Raw genomic sequence first — 16,294 nt, forward strand, 5'->3', positions numbered from 1 at the left:
CTTACCTGAAAATGAACCAGTGTGTTTACAAATTCTCACTGAGAGGGGTCTCATTCTGAGATAACCTCTTTAGTTCCTCAGCAAAGAGGAGTCCACAGTGTAAGTTCTGGGAATCCATCTATGCTGTTTTCTGCACACACTCTTTTTAGATTTTTTTTCCTCTTTTATTTTTTTAATGTAGCCTAGTTAAGAAATTGTTTCTGCAGGGCAACTGCATGTTAATAATCTATATCATCTCAATCCTCAAACCCTGGGTCTGCTTCAAGAAAAGAATCAATCATGGACACCTGTGTTTATGCTCCAGCGTTGCAGGGACCCTGAATCCACGCCGCTGTGCATGTAACAAGAGAGAAAGCTTCACTGTAAGCCTGCTGCTGGTGTTTCAGGACACAGACCGCCAGAGAAATCAACCTGGCTTATCTATGTTAAAGTTGCGTTCTGAAAACTGGAATTCCATCCTGGTTTTATCAAGGTTCAGTGCTCTTGAACTTAGAGACGTAAGATGCAGTTGACAGGCAACCACGTCCCACCCTTTACATACTAAGCCGAATCAGGACATCAGACCTGTGAGGAAGAGTGAACTCTGTGCCATTTGAGCTCAAGTGGGCATAGAACAGGGCTCAGTTAAGGCAAAGCGTGGGGATAGGAAACACAGGGGGCTGGCCTTCCTCTCTGAAGATCATTGGGGAAATTATTGCAAAATCGATCATAATTTTTTTTATTTTCTTATCTTTTAAAATGAGCTTATTGGGACCGTGAGGTGGCTCAGTGGGGAAAGGCACTCGCTACTAAGGCTGACAAGCCCAGTTCAATCCCTGAAACTTATAAGATACAATAAGGACAGAGGCCACACACTGTCATTTAACTTCACATTTGTGTGTGCATGTGTGCAAAATAAATAAATATAATAAACTGAACACATTATTCAAGAAGGGCATTGGTGGTGATATTTCTCTACACTAACCAAATGTTTCCAAACTAAATCTGCCGTTAATGATATTTTTACTAATTTGTAATTTTGTGACTGTTAATGGGATATACTGTGATATTCTAATGAACACTAATGGAATGGATTTAGTTTACATCGGCCTATTAGCTACTTCATAAAGGCCCAGAAAAGAGAAGCTAGCCCCGACCCTAATCCTGCACTAGAGACCATGAAGTGCAACGTTTGATCAAATGGTTGCTGGCCATGTATCCGCTCAGCCATCTACACACATTAACTCTATGTGATACAAGACATGGTAAAAAAAAAAAATCCCTTTTTGAAAAAATAAGAAAGGCTATGAATGGCGACTCATTCAGCAAGCAGTTCCATGATAATAATTATTGCAATACTTAGAAGAGGACATTTTAGCACATTTTTTAGGGAGTTCAGTCTGTTAAGTGTTCAGAAGTCCATCCTGGGTTCAGACAGTTGGATGTTCATGTGTGCTTGTGTCCAGCTCTGATCCTTTAACTAAGGTTTTCTTTGTCTACATCACTACCTGAGCCAGCTGTTAACCAGCCAGCTTCTAGAAATGGTTGACGGAGAACCTGCTGGAGAGCCAGGCATAGAGCAGACGTCCATAATGTGGGCACATGCACAGTGTTGACAGTTACATACACTTAAGCTCTTCCCACGGCGCTGACCAGTCCCCACCCAAAGAAGCTGCTATGGAAAGGTGCTACGGAGGGGTGCTCAGGAATGAAGAAGAGATTCAAAAATGTCTGCAATTAAGCCGATCCGAACTTGTGAAATTGTCAAATTACCATAACTGGCAGAGCCAACACAAATTCCACAACCCTAAAATTAGCGCTAAAGTCATGCAAAAAAAAAAAGTGTTAATGCATTCGTCCTGGTAGTATTCATAAAGCAACAAGTGAACAGAAAACAAATTCCACACCTAGGGCCAGCGCTTACATAGATTGGGCAACGGAATACTCTGGAACAACTTAGTGTGACTATTCCAGCTGAGAGGATGAGGACCATAGCACAATAAAATCCAGGCAGAGACACACAGGGACCACTGTGCACGCCATCAAATAACTACTCTTCTTATGTAAACATCTTAAGGAGGCCTAGTGTTTTGTCCTAGGAACACTGTTGTGATTCCCCAGATTGTTCTAGGCTGAACTTAGGAGAGCTATGTAAGACACAGCTACGTTTAAATTTCTGCCCATAGTGCGGATACCTCGCTCCTGATTACCAAAAGAAATACTAGCTGTTTTTGGAAACAATGATATTAGAACTTAATCAATAATTAAATAAACATTTCAGTACTTCCAAAAAGCAGCTTATAATGTGAAACCATAATTTCCTTTCAAGCAGCTTTCTAAATGATTTTTTCCCTCCCAGTTATGCTTTTAGTTTTTATGGCTTAGTTTTTTTTCATTATCTCACATAACACAGAATGGATGTTCCTAAACTGATAAGTAATTCAAATAGATTTGAGTAAATTATTTTTCTGCAATTGTAAAGTGCTACTTTCTTCCACTCACCATCTTGTGTGTGCCCTGCAGAAAATTAAAGCAGGGCATGTTGGTTCACACCTGTAATTCCAGCATGTGTTCCAAGTCAACTGGACTACCAAGTAAAAATAATATTAAACTCTCTGTAAAAGACTTGTGGGACAGAATGTTTTTTCTTTACTCATAAGCCTTTAGTGGTCGTGTGTGTGTGTGTGTGTGTGTGTGTGTGTGTGTGTGTGTGCGCACGTGTGTGTGTAAATAAAACTAATGTAAAAGTTAAGATTAACTTTAAGGTTTTTTTATTAAATAAAAATCAAAGTGGACAGAGAAAACAGGCATCTTTTGTGGCTGAATGTAAAAGAGGCACCATCTTTACTAAGTAGTCAACACTCTATCTAGTTAACAAGCAGAAAGATGCTGTGGTATTCTGCAGTTACCTGACACATTTTAAATTTTCCTTACTCATCGTAATAGCCATTAAGGATTCTGGCCCAATTCAGTTATTACTGTGATGGCTGCAAAGTGGCAATTTTCTTATTCTATTATTTTTACTGCATTTATTGGCCAGCACACCCATAAAGATCTTTCTGTTATCTTAATCACTTGCCTGCTACAGTGTAAGGTCTTTTTTTTTTTCAGTTAAAGGTTTGAAGTTTATTCTTCCATCATTTATTTTGAAGCTCAACTTTTTCCCTTTTGCTTAAAATAATATCTTAAAGCCACCTGTCATTATAGTGTGTGTGCGTGTGTGTATGCACATGTGTATGTGTGCATGTGTATGCGTGCATGTGATATGCAGGCGTGTGTATGTGCGGTGTGCATGCATGTAGTGTGCACATCCGTGTGCGTGTGCATGTGTGTATATGTGTGTGCATGTGTGTATGTGTGTACAAGTGTGTGCATTCGTACGTGCATGTGGTGTGCTCGAATGTGAGTGTGTGTGTGTGTGTGTGTGTGTGTGTGTGTGTGTGTGTGTGTTGGTCAGAAGACATCTGATGGAGTTGGTTTTCTCTTCCACCATGTGGGACCTGGGGACCCAGCTCAGATCACCACACTTGGCAGAAGCAGTGCTGCTCCATCTCACCAAGCCACCTTTTTCATTTTCAAACAATCCCATCATGTTTCATATTCTCATTTCCCAGCGCAGTGTGTGTGTCATGGTTCACGTGGACATTTTCTCTCCTGCTCCAATAGCTGGTCCTTTCCCCGAGTGCTAAATGTATCCACTGCTATAAGGAGTTGCTATGTGTGCATACAATGAAATGTGTGCTTTCCAAGTGTACAGTTCAGAGTCAGTGTTCCTGGGGGCACCATTAACTTTAGATGCTCTTATTTTGACTGAGCACCTTCACCCGCGTCTCTAACAGATATCCAAATTCACGGCATAAAAGCTCACCCACTGCAGCTTCCCTATCTCCGGCAATGGCTGGCCATTCTCCAAGTCTTGGATAGAACTAAAACGTCTTTGAAGGTTCTACACTCTCCCTGCCACCACTGCCTCTCAGCAGCCATCAACCCTGACTAGACTATGTCAATACCCTCTCATATGGGACCAGCAAGCTGGCACAGAGCAAGAGTGTGGTCAAGATATATCCAAACCCTGAAAATCTCATCTTGAGACCCGCAGGAGTAGGGTGGCTCCCTTCCCTGCCCAGGGCCTGCGTGTACCCGGACTTCCTCTTCATACGAATCAGGCACTCCCAGCACCTTGGCTCCAGGCAATGATGTACACTCAGCCCAAAGCCTCTACCCAATCCCCAAGGGTTTAAATAGCTTTGTTGCTCCCCCAATTAAACCAGCTGCCTCACTGAAGCTGTTTCCTGAGAAGGCTATTTCTTGCGCCCTCGCGGCTGAGTGAGATCCTGCAATTGCGCCTGCCCAGCTAGGCTCCGCTCCTGGTGCGCAGCGAGCCTGGATGTGCTGACTGGGAAGCACACACAGGGCGGCTCACTTCCGGGCTCTCCTCTGTTCCAAAAGTTCATCCTTTACTCCACCCTTTCTCTCCTCTTCACACACACTGATCCTTCTTTTCTTTGCACGTTCCAGCATCCTAGGCATGTCCCCACTCCTGATAGTTCTTTGATCCCATTTCTGTATCTGGAAGGTACTTCCCAAGGAATTTACTCAGCTTTTTCTCTCATCGCCTCTAATCTGGGTCAAATTCTACCTTCTTCTTGTTAGGCCAATGCTGCTACCGACACAGAATTCCGGATACTTTGTTCTCCGCACCCCCACCATCCCCCTTTAACTACTACCCTATTACGTTTATTTTCACTTTTTATTATTTCTTCACTTTTATGTTGCACATTGTCAATCTCCCCTTACCATATCAATTCTAAGACGTCTTGTTTTCACTCACTGAAATGTCTGGAGCAGTGAAGAACCCATAAAAGGTATTCAGGGTTTGGGGTGTTGTTGTTGTTGCTGTTGTTGTTGTTGTTGTTGTTCAATTTGGGGGGGGTGTTTCTTTGGTTTTGGGTTTTTTTGTTTTGTTTGGTTTGGTTTGGTTTTTTCAGACAGGATTTCTCTGTGTATCTTTGGCTGTCCAGGACTAACTTTGTAGACTAGGCTGGCTTCGAACTCACAGCGATCCACCTGCCTCTGCCTCCCAAGTGCTGGGATTAAACCGGCTGGCCTGTTTCTTTGTTTTTAAAGACAGGGTTTTTCTGTGTAGCCTTGGCTGTCCTGGACTTGCTTTGTAAACCAGGCTGGCCTCAAACTCATAGAAATCACCTGCCCCTGCCACCTGAGTGCTCAGATTAAAGGCATGCACCACCACTGCCCAGCTCAGTCTTTTATTTTAATAAGTGAGTGAGTGCCATCTCTTCATGTTCTACTTTAACAAACTCACAGAAAGAAGCAGCTACGTGCAGAGTGGAGCACACAGAGAGCATCCTTAACCCCGATGCAGCGCAAGCACAGCCCAGCCATTCTCTGCTTAGCTCCATGTGCGTGTCTTTGCCTCTTTCCATGGGTGAAGCCTACACTGGTTCTAAATACAGGCAATTTTAATCAGGCAGTGTTTCCAGAGCACAGCAGATCTTGGTGGCCCTGAACTATGCCTCTCCACGCTCCATACGGCCAAGTAATGAGTTACAGATGTTGGTTACTCACTGCTCAGTGTTTCTGCTAGACTTCCTTTTCTCGTTAGTGGTAATTTTGAGTGCCACAGGGGAAATAGGAAGATGGGGGAAGAAATGGAAGAAAACAAATTACTTTATGTTAACAGCTATACATTTTCCTGCTAGGCTCCTAAGCTGACTTGACATCTAACTTTTCAGAAGACATCACTTGTGTGGCCCTAGAGTGACTCGAGAGTTTCACCTAAGATAAGACATACCTTGGCAAGCATTCATATCTGGTACCCGGCATGTTTTGGTGCAGTTAGCACGATGTCCTCATCAAGTTCTGCAGGGCCCACAAGACAATGAGCATAAAAGTGTCACTGCTGCCTAGATCACAAGAGCACATGGTTATAAGGCGTGCATCCTCTTCACTTCTTCCCAGCATTGCTAGTTACTTCTATGACAATGTTGCTTTATTATTCTGTCAGTGATATTCCTAAGAAAACAGGAAACATTTTTCTCCCAGCCTTCTAGCATCCGAAGAGAACATAAGATATTAACCAACCAAGTGAAGTTATTAATTCATATAGTTCATGTCATATTAAATTATATAATAATAATAATAATAAATAATAATAATAATAATAATAATAATAATAATAATAATAATAATAATGCCAGCACTCAGGGAGGCAGAGGCAGGATGATCGCTGTGAGTTCAAGGCCAGCCTGGCCTACAAAGTGAGTCCAGGACAGCCAAGGCTACACAGAAAAACCTGGTCTCAAACAACAACAAAAGCATATGTAAAATATGTAACAAATACCAAGCTATGAGCAGCAATCCCAGGACTCAAGAGCCTCAGCAGAAAGATCATAATTTTGAGGTCAAGCCTAGGCTACAAAGTGAGTTCCAGGATAGCCAAGGCTACACAGAAAAACCTTGTCTCAAAAAACAATAACAACCAAAGCATATGTAAAATACATAACAAACACCAAGCTATGAGTGGTTGTGCCAGGATTTGAGAACCTCAGCAGAAAGATTATAATTTTGAGGTCAAGCCTGAGCTACTTACAAGACCCTGTCAAAAGATGGGAGCTAAAAGGACAAAGGAAAGGGCAAGAAGCTCACTTATTTGTTTGTTGTTTATTTCATTTATTAGAATAATTTCAAACATTCAGTTAATAGGCCATATTCAACTGAATTTAGCCCTTAAAGTGTCTTTTAAATGTCTCTCATTTTTAATATATTATTAATTATTAATATATGGTCCCTCTTTTAAACACAAAATTCTGCTTCTGTTACTTTCCACAGATACAACACACTCAGGGGAAATTGGCACCAAGAAAAAGGTGAAACGACTGTTAAGTTTCCAAAGATACTTCCACGCATCTAGGCTTCTCCGTGGGATTATACCACAGGCCCCCCTCCACCTACTGGATGAAGACTACCTTGGGCAAGCAAGGGTAAGCCAGCCACCTCTAGGTCTCCCTGCAGCAGGCAGTGGCCAACAGCCTTTGCCCCAGCTAACAGGACCTAGGTCTAAACCCTACTGTGCCTCTAAGGGGCAGTGTGACTTTAGGCTTGTTATTCAATGCATCGGGACTTATTTTCTCAAACACAAAATAAAGGTACTAGAACCACATACCTCACAGAGAAAATAAAATATTTTCTAGGTTTAACATTTGGTCACTGTAGTTGTGGGGTGGGGGTGAGGTGCTGGAGACTGAACCCAGGGCTTATACAAGCTAGGTAAGTGCATGCCCCACCACTGAGCTACACACCCAATCCTGAGGTAAAGCATATCCCCGTGTTCTAATATACTCATGACAAATACACGTTAGCTATTTTCTCATTTCTAAGTGTGTAGAATGTATTTATACAATGCTAAACAAAGTAAAGTCTTGGCCTGAAAGACTACTAATTAGGGTGTAGCTAAATTTTTAAATCCATTAAATTGTCTTGTGTAATGGCAACAGAAGACACCCCTAGTAATCATTAACTCTTACCTCTACATTAGACACTTAAAGCAGCATATTAGCCTATTGTTGTTTTTAATTCATTCAAAAAGCTTTGAATAATATACTATTTTCATTCTACATTGATCTGATGAGGTAAACTCAATGTGTGATTGTTTAAAAACAATTTTCAAATTACTTCTAGCTTTAGTTGTATAAGAAACTTAAATTTCAGGTATAAACTGCTACCATTTAAACAGAGTTCAAAAGTAGTGATTTATGCTGGTCATGGTGGTGCACAACTGTAATCCCAGCACTCTGGGAGGCAGAGGCAGGTGGATTGCTATGAGTTCGAGGCCAGCCTAGTCTACAAAGGGAGTCCAGGACAGCCAAGGCTAACACAGAGAAACCCTGTCTAGAAGAAAGAAAGAAAGAAAGAAAGAAAGAAAGAAAGAAAGAAAGAAAGAAAGAAAGAAAGGAAAAGAAAAACAAAAAAGTAGTAATTTGTAGCTTACATAGTACATGGTTCTCCATACAATGATATATTACTACATATATGCCCATAAAAAATGAACAATGATAGTGCCAGAGGAACAAACTTCCAATATCCTGTCTATAAAAGGATAAAAGTTAGTTAGACCTTACAACAACCTAAGGGTGAAATTGAATGAATCACTAGTTGGTTGTTAGTTGGTAAATTAGTTGGCTGGTAGTTGGTGGTTGGTTGGTAATTGGTAGTTGGTTGACTTGTTGGTTGATAGTTAGTGGTTGGTTGCATATTTGGTTAGTAGTTGGTAGTTAGTTGGTTGGTAGATGGTGGTTGGTTGTTGATTGGTTGGTTAGTTGGTAGTTGGTGGCTAGTTGATTGGTAGGTTGGTAGTTGGTGTTGATTGGTAGTTGGTTAGTTGGCTGGTTAGTGGTTGGTTGATTGCTTGGTTGGTGGTTGGTAGTTGGGGTTGGTTGGTAGTTGGTTGGTGGATGTTTCATGATTGATTGGTTTGTTGGTTCGTAGTTGGTGGTTGGTTGGTTGGTTGGTTATTGGTTGGTGGGTGGTTGGTAGTTGGTGGCTGATTAGTTGGTAATTGGTTGGTTGGTGGCTGGTTGGTAGTTAGTGGATGGTTGGTAATTGGTGGTTGGTTGGTAGTTGGTTGGTTGGTGATTGGTTGATTATTGGTTGGTGGTTAGTTGGTAGTTGGTTGGTTGGTGATTGGTTGGTTGGTTGGTAGTTGGTGGTTGGTTGGTAGTTGGCTGGTTGGTTGGTTGATGGTTGGTTGGTAGTTGGTTGACTGGTTGGTTGATGGTTGGTTGGTAGTTGGTGGCTGGTTGGTTGGTGATTGGTTGCTAGTTGGTGGTTGGTTGGTTGGTTGGTTGGTTGGTAATTGGTTGGTTGGCAGTTGGTGATTGGTTAGTAGTTGGTGGTTGGTTGATTGGTGGTTAGTTGGTTGGTATTTGGTTGGGTGGTTGGTGATTGGTTGGTTGGTTGGTGGTTGGTTGGTAGTTGGTAGTTTGTTGGTTGGTTGGTGGTTGGTTGGTAGTTGGCTAGTTGGTTGGTTGGTTGTTGGTTGGTTGGTTATTGGTTGGTTGGTTGGTAGTTGGTTGGTTGGTTGATGGATGGTTGGTAGCTGGTTGACTAGGTGGTGGATAGTTGGTTGACTTGTTGAAAGGAGACCAATAAGTTCTTCTAATACTGCAGTAACAGAGCACTCATGGTGGGTTCTCTCCTCTGTCGGCCACATTTTTAAAAGATGATGTTGACATATAAAAAGAATAATATACAAGACATCTGCCAGTCAGAAGACAGGGCCTGAGTCTGACTTTCACACTTGGGTAAAGGTTCCCTCCAAACAGACATAATCTTTCTTTAATAGATTATGGGGGCTGAGAAATGGACTTTCCACGGGACACAGAGCCACTCAAGGGCAGAGAGAATCACGAGTTACTACTTGTGTGAGTGACTGTGTCCTCGAAGAGAGATGGGTGAAACTATAGTACAGAGAAAATCAATCACTGCAGCCTTTAAGTCACATTTAATTCTAAACATGGCTTACTGCTCAATTAAAAAAAATAAGTCTGCATTAGACACAGTAGGTCTTTAAATTATCTAATATGTTAAGCTACTCACATTTTAGTTTCCTATACAGTTAATTTTACACGCAGTCCACATTGAGCCAAAGAATGTGCTCAGCAATGGTTTTCAATTAGTATTTATTTATTTATTTATTTATTTTACTAAAAGAACTGGGGCTGTAACTCAGTGGTAAATTGCTTGTCTGGAATGCATAAGATCCTGGGTTTAATCCCAAACACCACAAATACAAGTAGAAAAAAAATGTTACAAAGCTTTTCCCTTCAGTGCATACCTTGGTCTAACAGACACCTCACTCGTGCTCCCTCCCTGTGAAGAAGCACTGTGACAGGCACTTGCGGTACATAGCACCACCTCTCTCCCACGTCTACAAACAACTCTCTGATGCAGATTATCAGCCACATTTTCAGATGAGGGCTGGAGACATTAGGGATGTAATCAACGTCCAACAGCCAGGAAGAAAAGTGGCTCATATTTTAACCTCAGAGCCTGACCCCTGAGCTCACTTTAGTGAATGGAGTCAACTCTAGTTTACTCCAAATCCATTGTACATAGAGTAGTAAGCTGCTGTTGCCAACATTTTAGTTGTTTAAATCTCTATGTCTAGAAGTAAATGTTAGAGTCTCAATGCGATTCGCTATTCTTTGTTTGCCTTCTCAGCATATGCTTTCCAAGGTTGGAATGTGGGACTTTGACATTTTCTTGTTTGATCGCCTGACAAATGGTAAGTTACCCCCCCAAGGAATTCTTACTAAAATACACATCATAAAATGGATTCATTTCATGAGAAATAAATTGTATTTTTAGACAAATCACTTTTTCCCCCTTCTTTTCCCACTCTCATAAATCTATAGTTGGTCAAGACAGGACATGGAGGGCAAGTTAATTCAGATGCAGAATGAGGACCAAGTGTGACCTTAGCATGTTAGGATGGTTTCCTTCTGACCCTCGATCCCAAAAGAATTAGGAAACTACTGATTGCATTCTTCCCTCCCAGAGGGCTATGGTCGTGTCCAAACGTAGAACGCTCATTGTTAGTCAATGAAAAGAGAACACACAGCAGCACACAGGACCAGTCCTGACCCTTACAGGCAAGGTGCTTATCTTGGCTTCTAATGTGAGTGGAGTCTGCCCATTGCAGGGATCACTCAAATAAGTTTGTCATCATCAGAAGGAAGCAATTGCCAGGGAGAGAGTGTAAAAGCTTGGGATGAAGCTGAAACTTACCGACTCCTATTGTCTTCTTTTCGTGTTTTTATATCTATAAAAAGCTTTACCAAACAAAATAATCAAATCTATTTTCTTCCACCTATTAAAAATGTAGATAAACTTAGGCAAGTGAAAGCATCATTTAATGTGGATGTTGGTCCGACCCATCATCAATCTTATTTGTGCAATAAGTCATTGCCCATGGTTTTCTCAGTACTGTTTGAGTTGACAAGCCATGTGCTGTAAGAGACATGCAGTGTAAGACTGTAACATGGATTTTTACTCTATGCAAAACTAACTAAAATATATATGAAATTGGTGGAGTCCTGGAGTCTGTAGTGGTTGCATTGCTCTTGTTGGACGAGCTGGGCATGGGTACTGATACATGAAATTAACCGTGAATAAAAGAACTTTTGAAGTGGTATTTGAAAAAAAAAACCATAATCATGACTGTGACAGAAGTGTGAAATGAAGCCATCCAAGGTCTTACCTCAGTTCATTAGCAAGCCACTAACCCACCACCACAGCCAGAAGTGAACCATGAAGAACCACATACACACAGTGAGATACACTCAATCTCATTTATAAGCAGCCGTGAAAGGCCACCAGACTACCTTCAGCTCTGTCTATGGACAAGGATGGTTTGCAGTGTTACCCATCATCTCTAACTTGGAGAGTTCTAAAATAGCTCCAACACATGGAAGTTTGTGGAGATCCACTGAATCTGGTACCCTAAAAGAATGTTCTTTGACAATACTCAGATCCCACTGAAGACATGAGGGCAGCTCCTCGATCCATTGCAAAGTATTTATTTATTAATTTATTTATTTATTTTATATGCATATGTATGGGGGCATTAAAGCCCCTGGAACTAGAGTTTTAGACAGTTATGAGCTGCCATGTGGGTGCTGGGAATTGAACCCGGGACCTCTGGAAGAGGAGCCAGTGCTCTTAACCACTGAGCCATCTCCCCAGCCCCCATTACAAAGTCTTAATAAGCTCTGGAATGCTTTTTAATTATTAAAAAAAAAAAAGTACTTGTGAGCCAGGCACGGTGACACTCGAGAAGCTGAAGCTGCTGGGGAACGGATTTGAGGCCAGCTGAACTACAAATCATGAGACCCTAGCTCGATAATAAATAAATTGACCACTCAATTAAAACTCAAAATAATTAGTCTTAGATAATGTCTCTTAAGTATTACTTATTCTAGCTTAAATTTTACAGCCCTTCTTGCCTGAACTATGAAGTATCTCAAAGCCAGTCCTCTCTTAGATGAGTGTCACAGGACAACCAAGATACTGTGGTTGAGCAGTCTCGTGACTGAAGTATCTCTATAATGAAAAGCCAATTGGAAGTGGCTTAAAGCATATTTCAAAGGACTGTGCATTTTCAGAATACACACACACACACACACACACACACACACACTAGACAAATTCCTTCATTTCATAATTTATTTTCTTCTGGTGTACAAAGATGGGAGCTAATTTTGTTTATATAATAGTGAGAAACCTAGAAAAAAATCATAGTATATATAGTTTCAAATCAAAAGTGGGGAATTGCTGTACCAGAGAAACCTTACTTCAGAGAATTAAGTCTTATTTTCAATCTCACTAGTGTTTACTTTTTAAAAAAAAATAAAAATAAAGCGAGTCCTATTCCTCCCCCAGGGAACAGCCTGGTAACTCTGTTGTGTCACCTGTTCAACACCCATGGCCTCATCCACCACTTCAAGCTGGATATGGTGACCTTACACAGGTTTTTGGGTAAGTCCTTTTTCTTTCATGTTCCTACACAACCACAAAAAAATTCAGGACAACACATAACTCTTTGATTGCAAGTGTCCTGTCAAGAGACATGAGCTGAACAAGGACAACAACACACATGACATGGAGGAAGTCCTCAGCCCTGCGCAAGGGCTGAGGAATGCTGTGAATGAGAGGCGTGGTCCTCCCCAGGGGAAACCACACTGATTGGTTATTCAATACCAAACAGTCTGCACTGAAAACCTAAGTAGAGGAAACAATATATCTATATATAGATATATATATATATGAATTTGAAAGAGAGCAGGGAGAAGAATCTGGAAGAGTTTAGAGGGAGAAAAAAGGAAGGGGAAATGATGTAAATATACTATAATCTCAAAGAAACAGAAGTAATTTTAAATAAAGTGTTAAGAACCATGGCATGATGGCAAAAAGACCTCAGATCAATCTTTAAGGATTTAATCTTAGTTTTTAAAATATAACTTGCCTGTCCCAAGTCACTGATAAGCTGTTAGCTTAATGTGTTATGTTTGCAATACATTAAGGATCTATAAAGAAAACCACCAAGGATATATAGGTGTCAAGACGATTCCTATTGCTCTCATAATACTAAAATTCCAAGGAGATGCATCCTCAGAAAACTCTAGTCACAACATGAGTTGCTGAAGATCTTTAAGACGAATTATAACTACTATTTACACCACCCACCATGCGTGGAAGACTGTAGGTAAACTGTTTCTTATTCTTTGAAGAAACCCACACGTTGGACATTACGAGAGAGGTTTCATTACTCTCCCAAGGCTAACTACTTGTGAGTGACAAGGCCTCGGTTTGCACGCAGGTCTGAGCCCACCATCTTTCCACAGAACACTGGCATCATTCTTTCTCTAAAAGCAACCCCAGCTCCTTTTGGTTTTCCCCTCCCCAAATATGAATTATCCAAGGTAGATCCCTAATCACCAGATGGCTTGCCTCTGCTGCTTAGCGCATCTCTGGTTCTCTGTAGTATGAATCTGAAAGTTGACTCGGTGCCATCAGGAGGACGATAAAAACAGCATCAGCCACCGGGCTTACACTGCACTTACATCTCCTGAGTCCTCTCCCAAGGATGGGCAGCACATGCTAACACATGGGTCATGTAAAGACACTTGGGCTCCGACTATTCCCATCCCAAAGTCAGGGAAGAAAGCTGAGGACTGTGGTTACGTAATTTGCACATCAATGATAAGTGACAGAGCTAGAGTTTACATATGATAGGAGACAAGCCTACTGAATAAAAAGGCACGTGGGGCAAAGTAGGAATATGTGAAGCCAGACACAACATGGCTCCTTTCCAGGAATGTAAGTAACCTCAGGCTGATTGTATTTTAATTGCTTGAGCAAGTTAATAGCCATGAAAAGGCCCAAGTAATTTTGATTGGTCTAAAAAGATACAGATTTTTGCACATGTGTATGTGCCCCCCAGAACACATAAGGAATACAGCCTTGACAGATGAGTTAATGACAGAACCTGGGGCCAGATTCATAGTGTGGGCTAAAAGAATATGGCTACTGAAAGCCTGGCTATTCTATACGCGCTGAGTACGCTGCATCCCACACACTGATTTGCTTATTTGCTAAAGCAGGGCACTGGCTTCTATAAGCAACAAACCAAAACTGCATTGCCTGTTGTCGGACATGGCACTCTAAGCCTGCATTGCACTGGAGAGGCTGGAAAGATGATGCTCTGAACAGGGGAGACGTAGGTGAACCAAGGAGGCCTCGCTTGGATCAGTGCAGCCCTGTAATGGCTACCTGCCGAAGGCCTCCATTTGTTTTGAGGAGTGTTTGTTATTCAAGTGCTAATGCAATCGCTGGATGGCAGGAATCCAACACACAAGGGCCCTGAACTAAAGTGTAATCTACACGGCATATTATTAATATGTGACAGCAGACTTAGATGATTAAACAATGGTGTGAGATAAAGTTGCCCTTTTTCCTCCATATTTGTTTGAGTGAATGGGAGCCTTCATGAAACGTCAGAGAGGGGTGACGTATGGAAGAGGTGAGAAATCCCCAGGGCTTCATGAACCCTTCTGGCCTTTCCTCCTCTTTACAAGCAGTGCAAGGCTTGCAAACCACCTCATTTTTAAAAGATTCTGTGGGTGCGTGCTTTAGAAGACCTGATACTTCTAAGCAAAAAGCACCTCAAGTAAGCCTTATCTACTACGTCATTTCTGTTTTGATCTTGGCTGACTGAGGTCTCTGCTCTCCTCTTAGTCATGGTTCAGGAAGATTACCACGGCCACAACCCATACCACAATGCTGTCCACGCAGCCGATGTCACCCAGGCCATGCACTGTTACCTGAAGGAACCAAAGGTAAAGCGCCACCTTTGTAGCCTCCGCAGCCATCTGGAGACACCAACTCAGCATGCTGCCAAGCGCCAAATTACCCAGTGTTAGGAATCCTCCACAATATGAATGTAAATTATTTATACTAACGTTTTTGGAGTCAGCCCTGAAAAAATCTTACCACATCCATGAAAGGAGATGTGCATTTTCCAAGATTTCCTTCCATAGTTTATTGATTTTTTTTCAAGGCTGCATGAGGCAAAAAAAAAAAAAAAATCTTACCTCTCATATGTCTCAGTGGCCCCAAAGATCAGTGCTTGTGCAATGGACCTTTACCACAAATGCTGCTAGCACTGAGCTTTACTGGAAAAGGCTTCCCAGCTTGTGGGTTTTGATCAATAAATGGGATCAGAGCTCCAGTTTCAAGTCCCATTTCTACTTGGCCAATGGGTGATTTTGACTCAGAATCCAAGAATATCTGAATGTCCAATACCTTTCAGCGAGCACACTCTAATGTGGTGGACCAACCCAAAGTCAGAGAGTAAAGGCGTAATGTAATGGTTGTTATAATCAAGGCTACTGAACAATTAGGGTTTGGGTATAATGCACACTAGGAATTTTCTTGTTCCTTTTTTCTTTTTTGAAAATAACTTTGAAGTCCAAGAGTCTGCTTAGTTCAATCAGTTTTAGTAATTCACTGAATATAGATGCTTCAGTGTAAGCCACTAAACACAGAGATGTCACACAGGCATCTCAGGATGAGGCTAGAGGATGCTGCACATCTGTAATCCAAAATCCTTCTTCATCTAAATAGTCTACACGTTGTATCACAAGCTTCCGCTTTGAAATCAGACGTCCCATTGTCCTGCCTGTTTTCCCAGTTGACCAAGATGTAAAGAGTCTCATAAATCCCCCACCATTTATTGAGGAAGTGTGCAACTTCTGCAGTTCAGTCTACTTCTTTCAAAGAAGTGGCAGAGATATATCTTAGTTAAAATACACCGGGGCTAAATTCATGGCAGTGTGCTTGACAAGCATGCATGAGGTCCTAGGTTCAATCCCCAATACAGGCTTTAAAACAGGGTGTGGGGGTGGGACTAAGGGAAAGCAGATAAGATATTTAGTAGATAAAAAGCACTTGCCACAAAAGCCTGACAATCTAAGTGCAGTCCCCAGATCCCACAGTGGAAGGATTCACAGGCATATGGGATACATATGCCTGTACATACATGCATACACACACATACATACACACACATGCCATGGGATGCATATGCCTGTACATATATGCACACACACATACACACACACATGCCATGGGATGCATATGCCTGTACACACATACACATACACTTGCCATGCCTATACACACAAACACATACACATGCACACACACACAAACACACACACACATGGACAGAGAAAGG

At 41.6% G+C, this 16,294-nt stretch overlaps 1 protein-coding gene across 3 annotated transcripts in view; it reads left to right on the forward strand.

The window, feature by feature from the left end:
- Positions 1-16,294, forward strand: part of PDE7B (phosphodiesterase 7B) — a 328,683-nt gene that overhangs the window by 275,788 nt on the left and 36,601 nt on the right. For all 3 annotated transcript variants that reach the window (XM_084777572.1, XM_084777571.1, XM_084777573.1), the window contains 4 exons: positions 6,829-6,980; positions 10,219-10,282; positions 12,439-12,534; positions 14,794-14,894. In XM_084777572.1, the coding sequence (XP_084633698.1) occupies positions 6,829-6,980; positions 10,219-10,282; positions 12,439-12,534; positions 14,794-14,894 (413 nt within the window). The remainder of the gene's footprint in view (positions 1-6,828; positions 6,981-10,218; positions 10,283-12,438; positions 12,535-14,793; positions 14,895-16,294) is intronic.

The sequence above is a fragment of the Acomys minous genome, assembly GCF_964271855.1.
Source record: "Acomys minous genome assembly, chromosome: 3".
NCBI lineage: Eukaryota > Metazoa > Chordata > Mammalia > Rodentia > Muridae > Acomys > Acomys minous.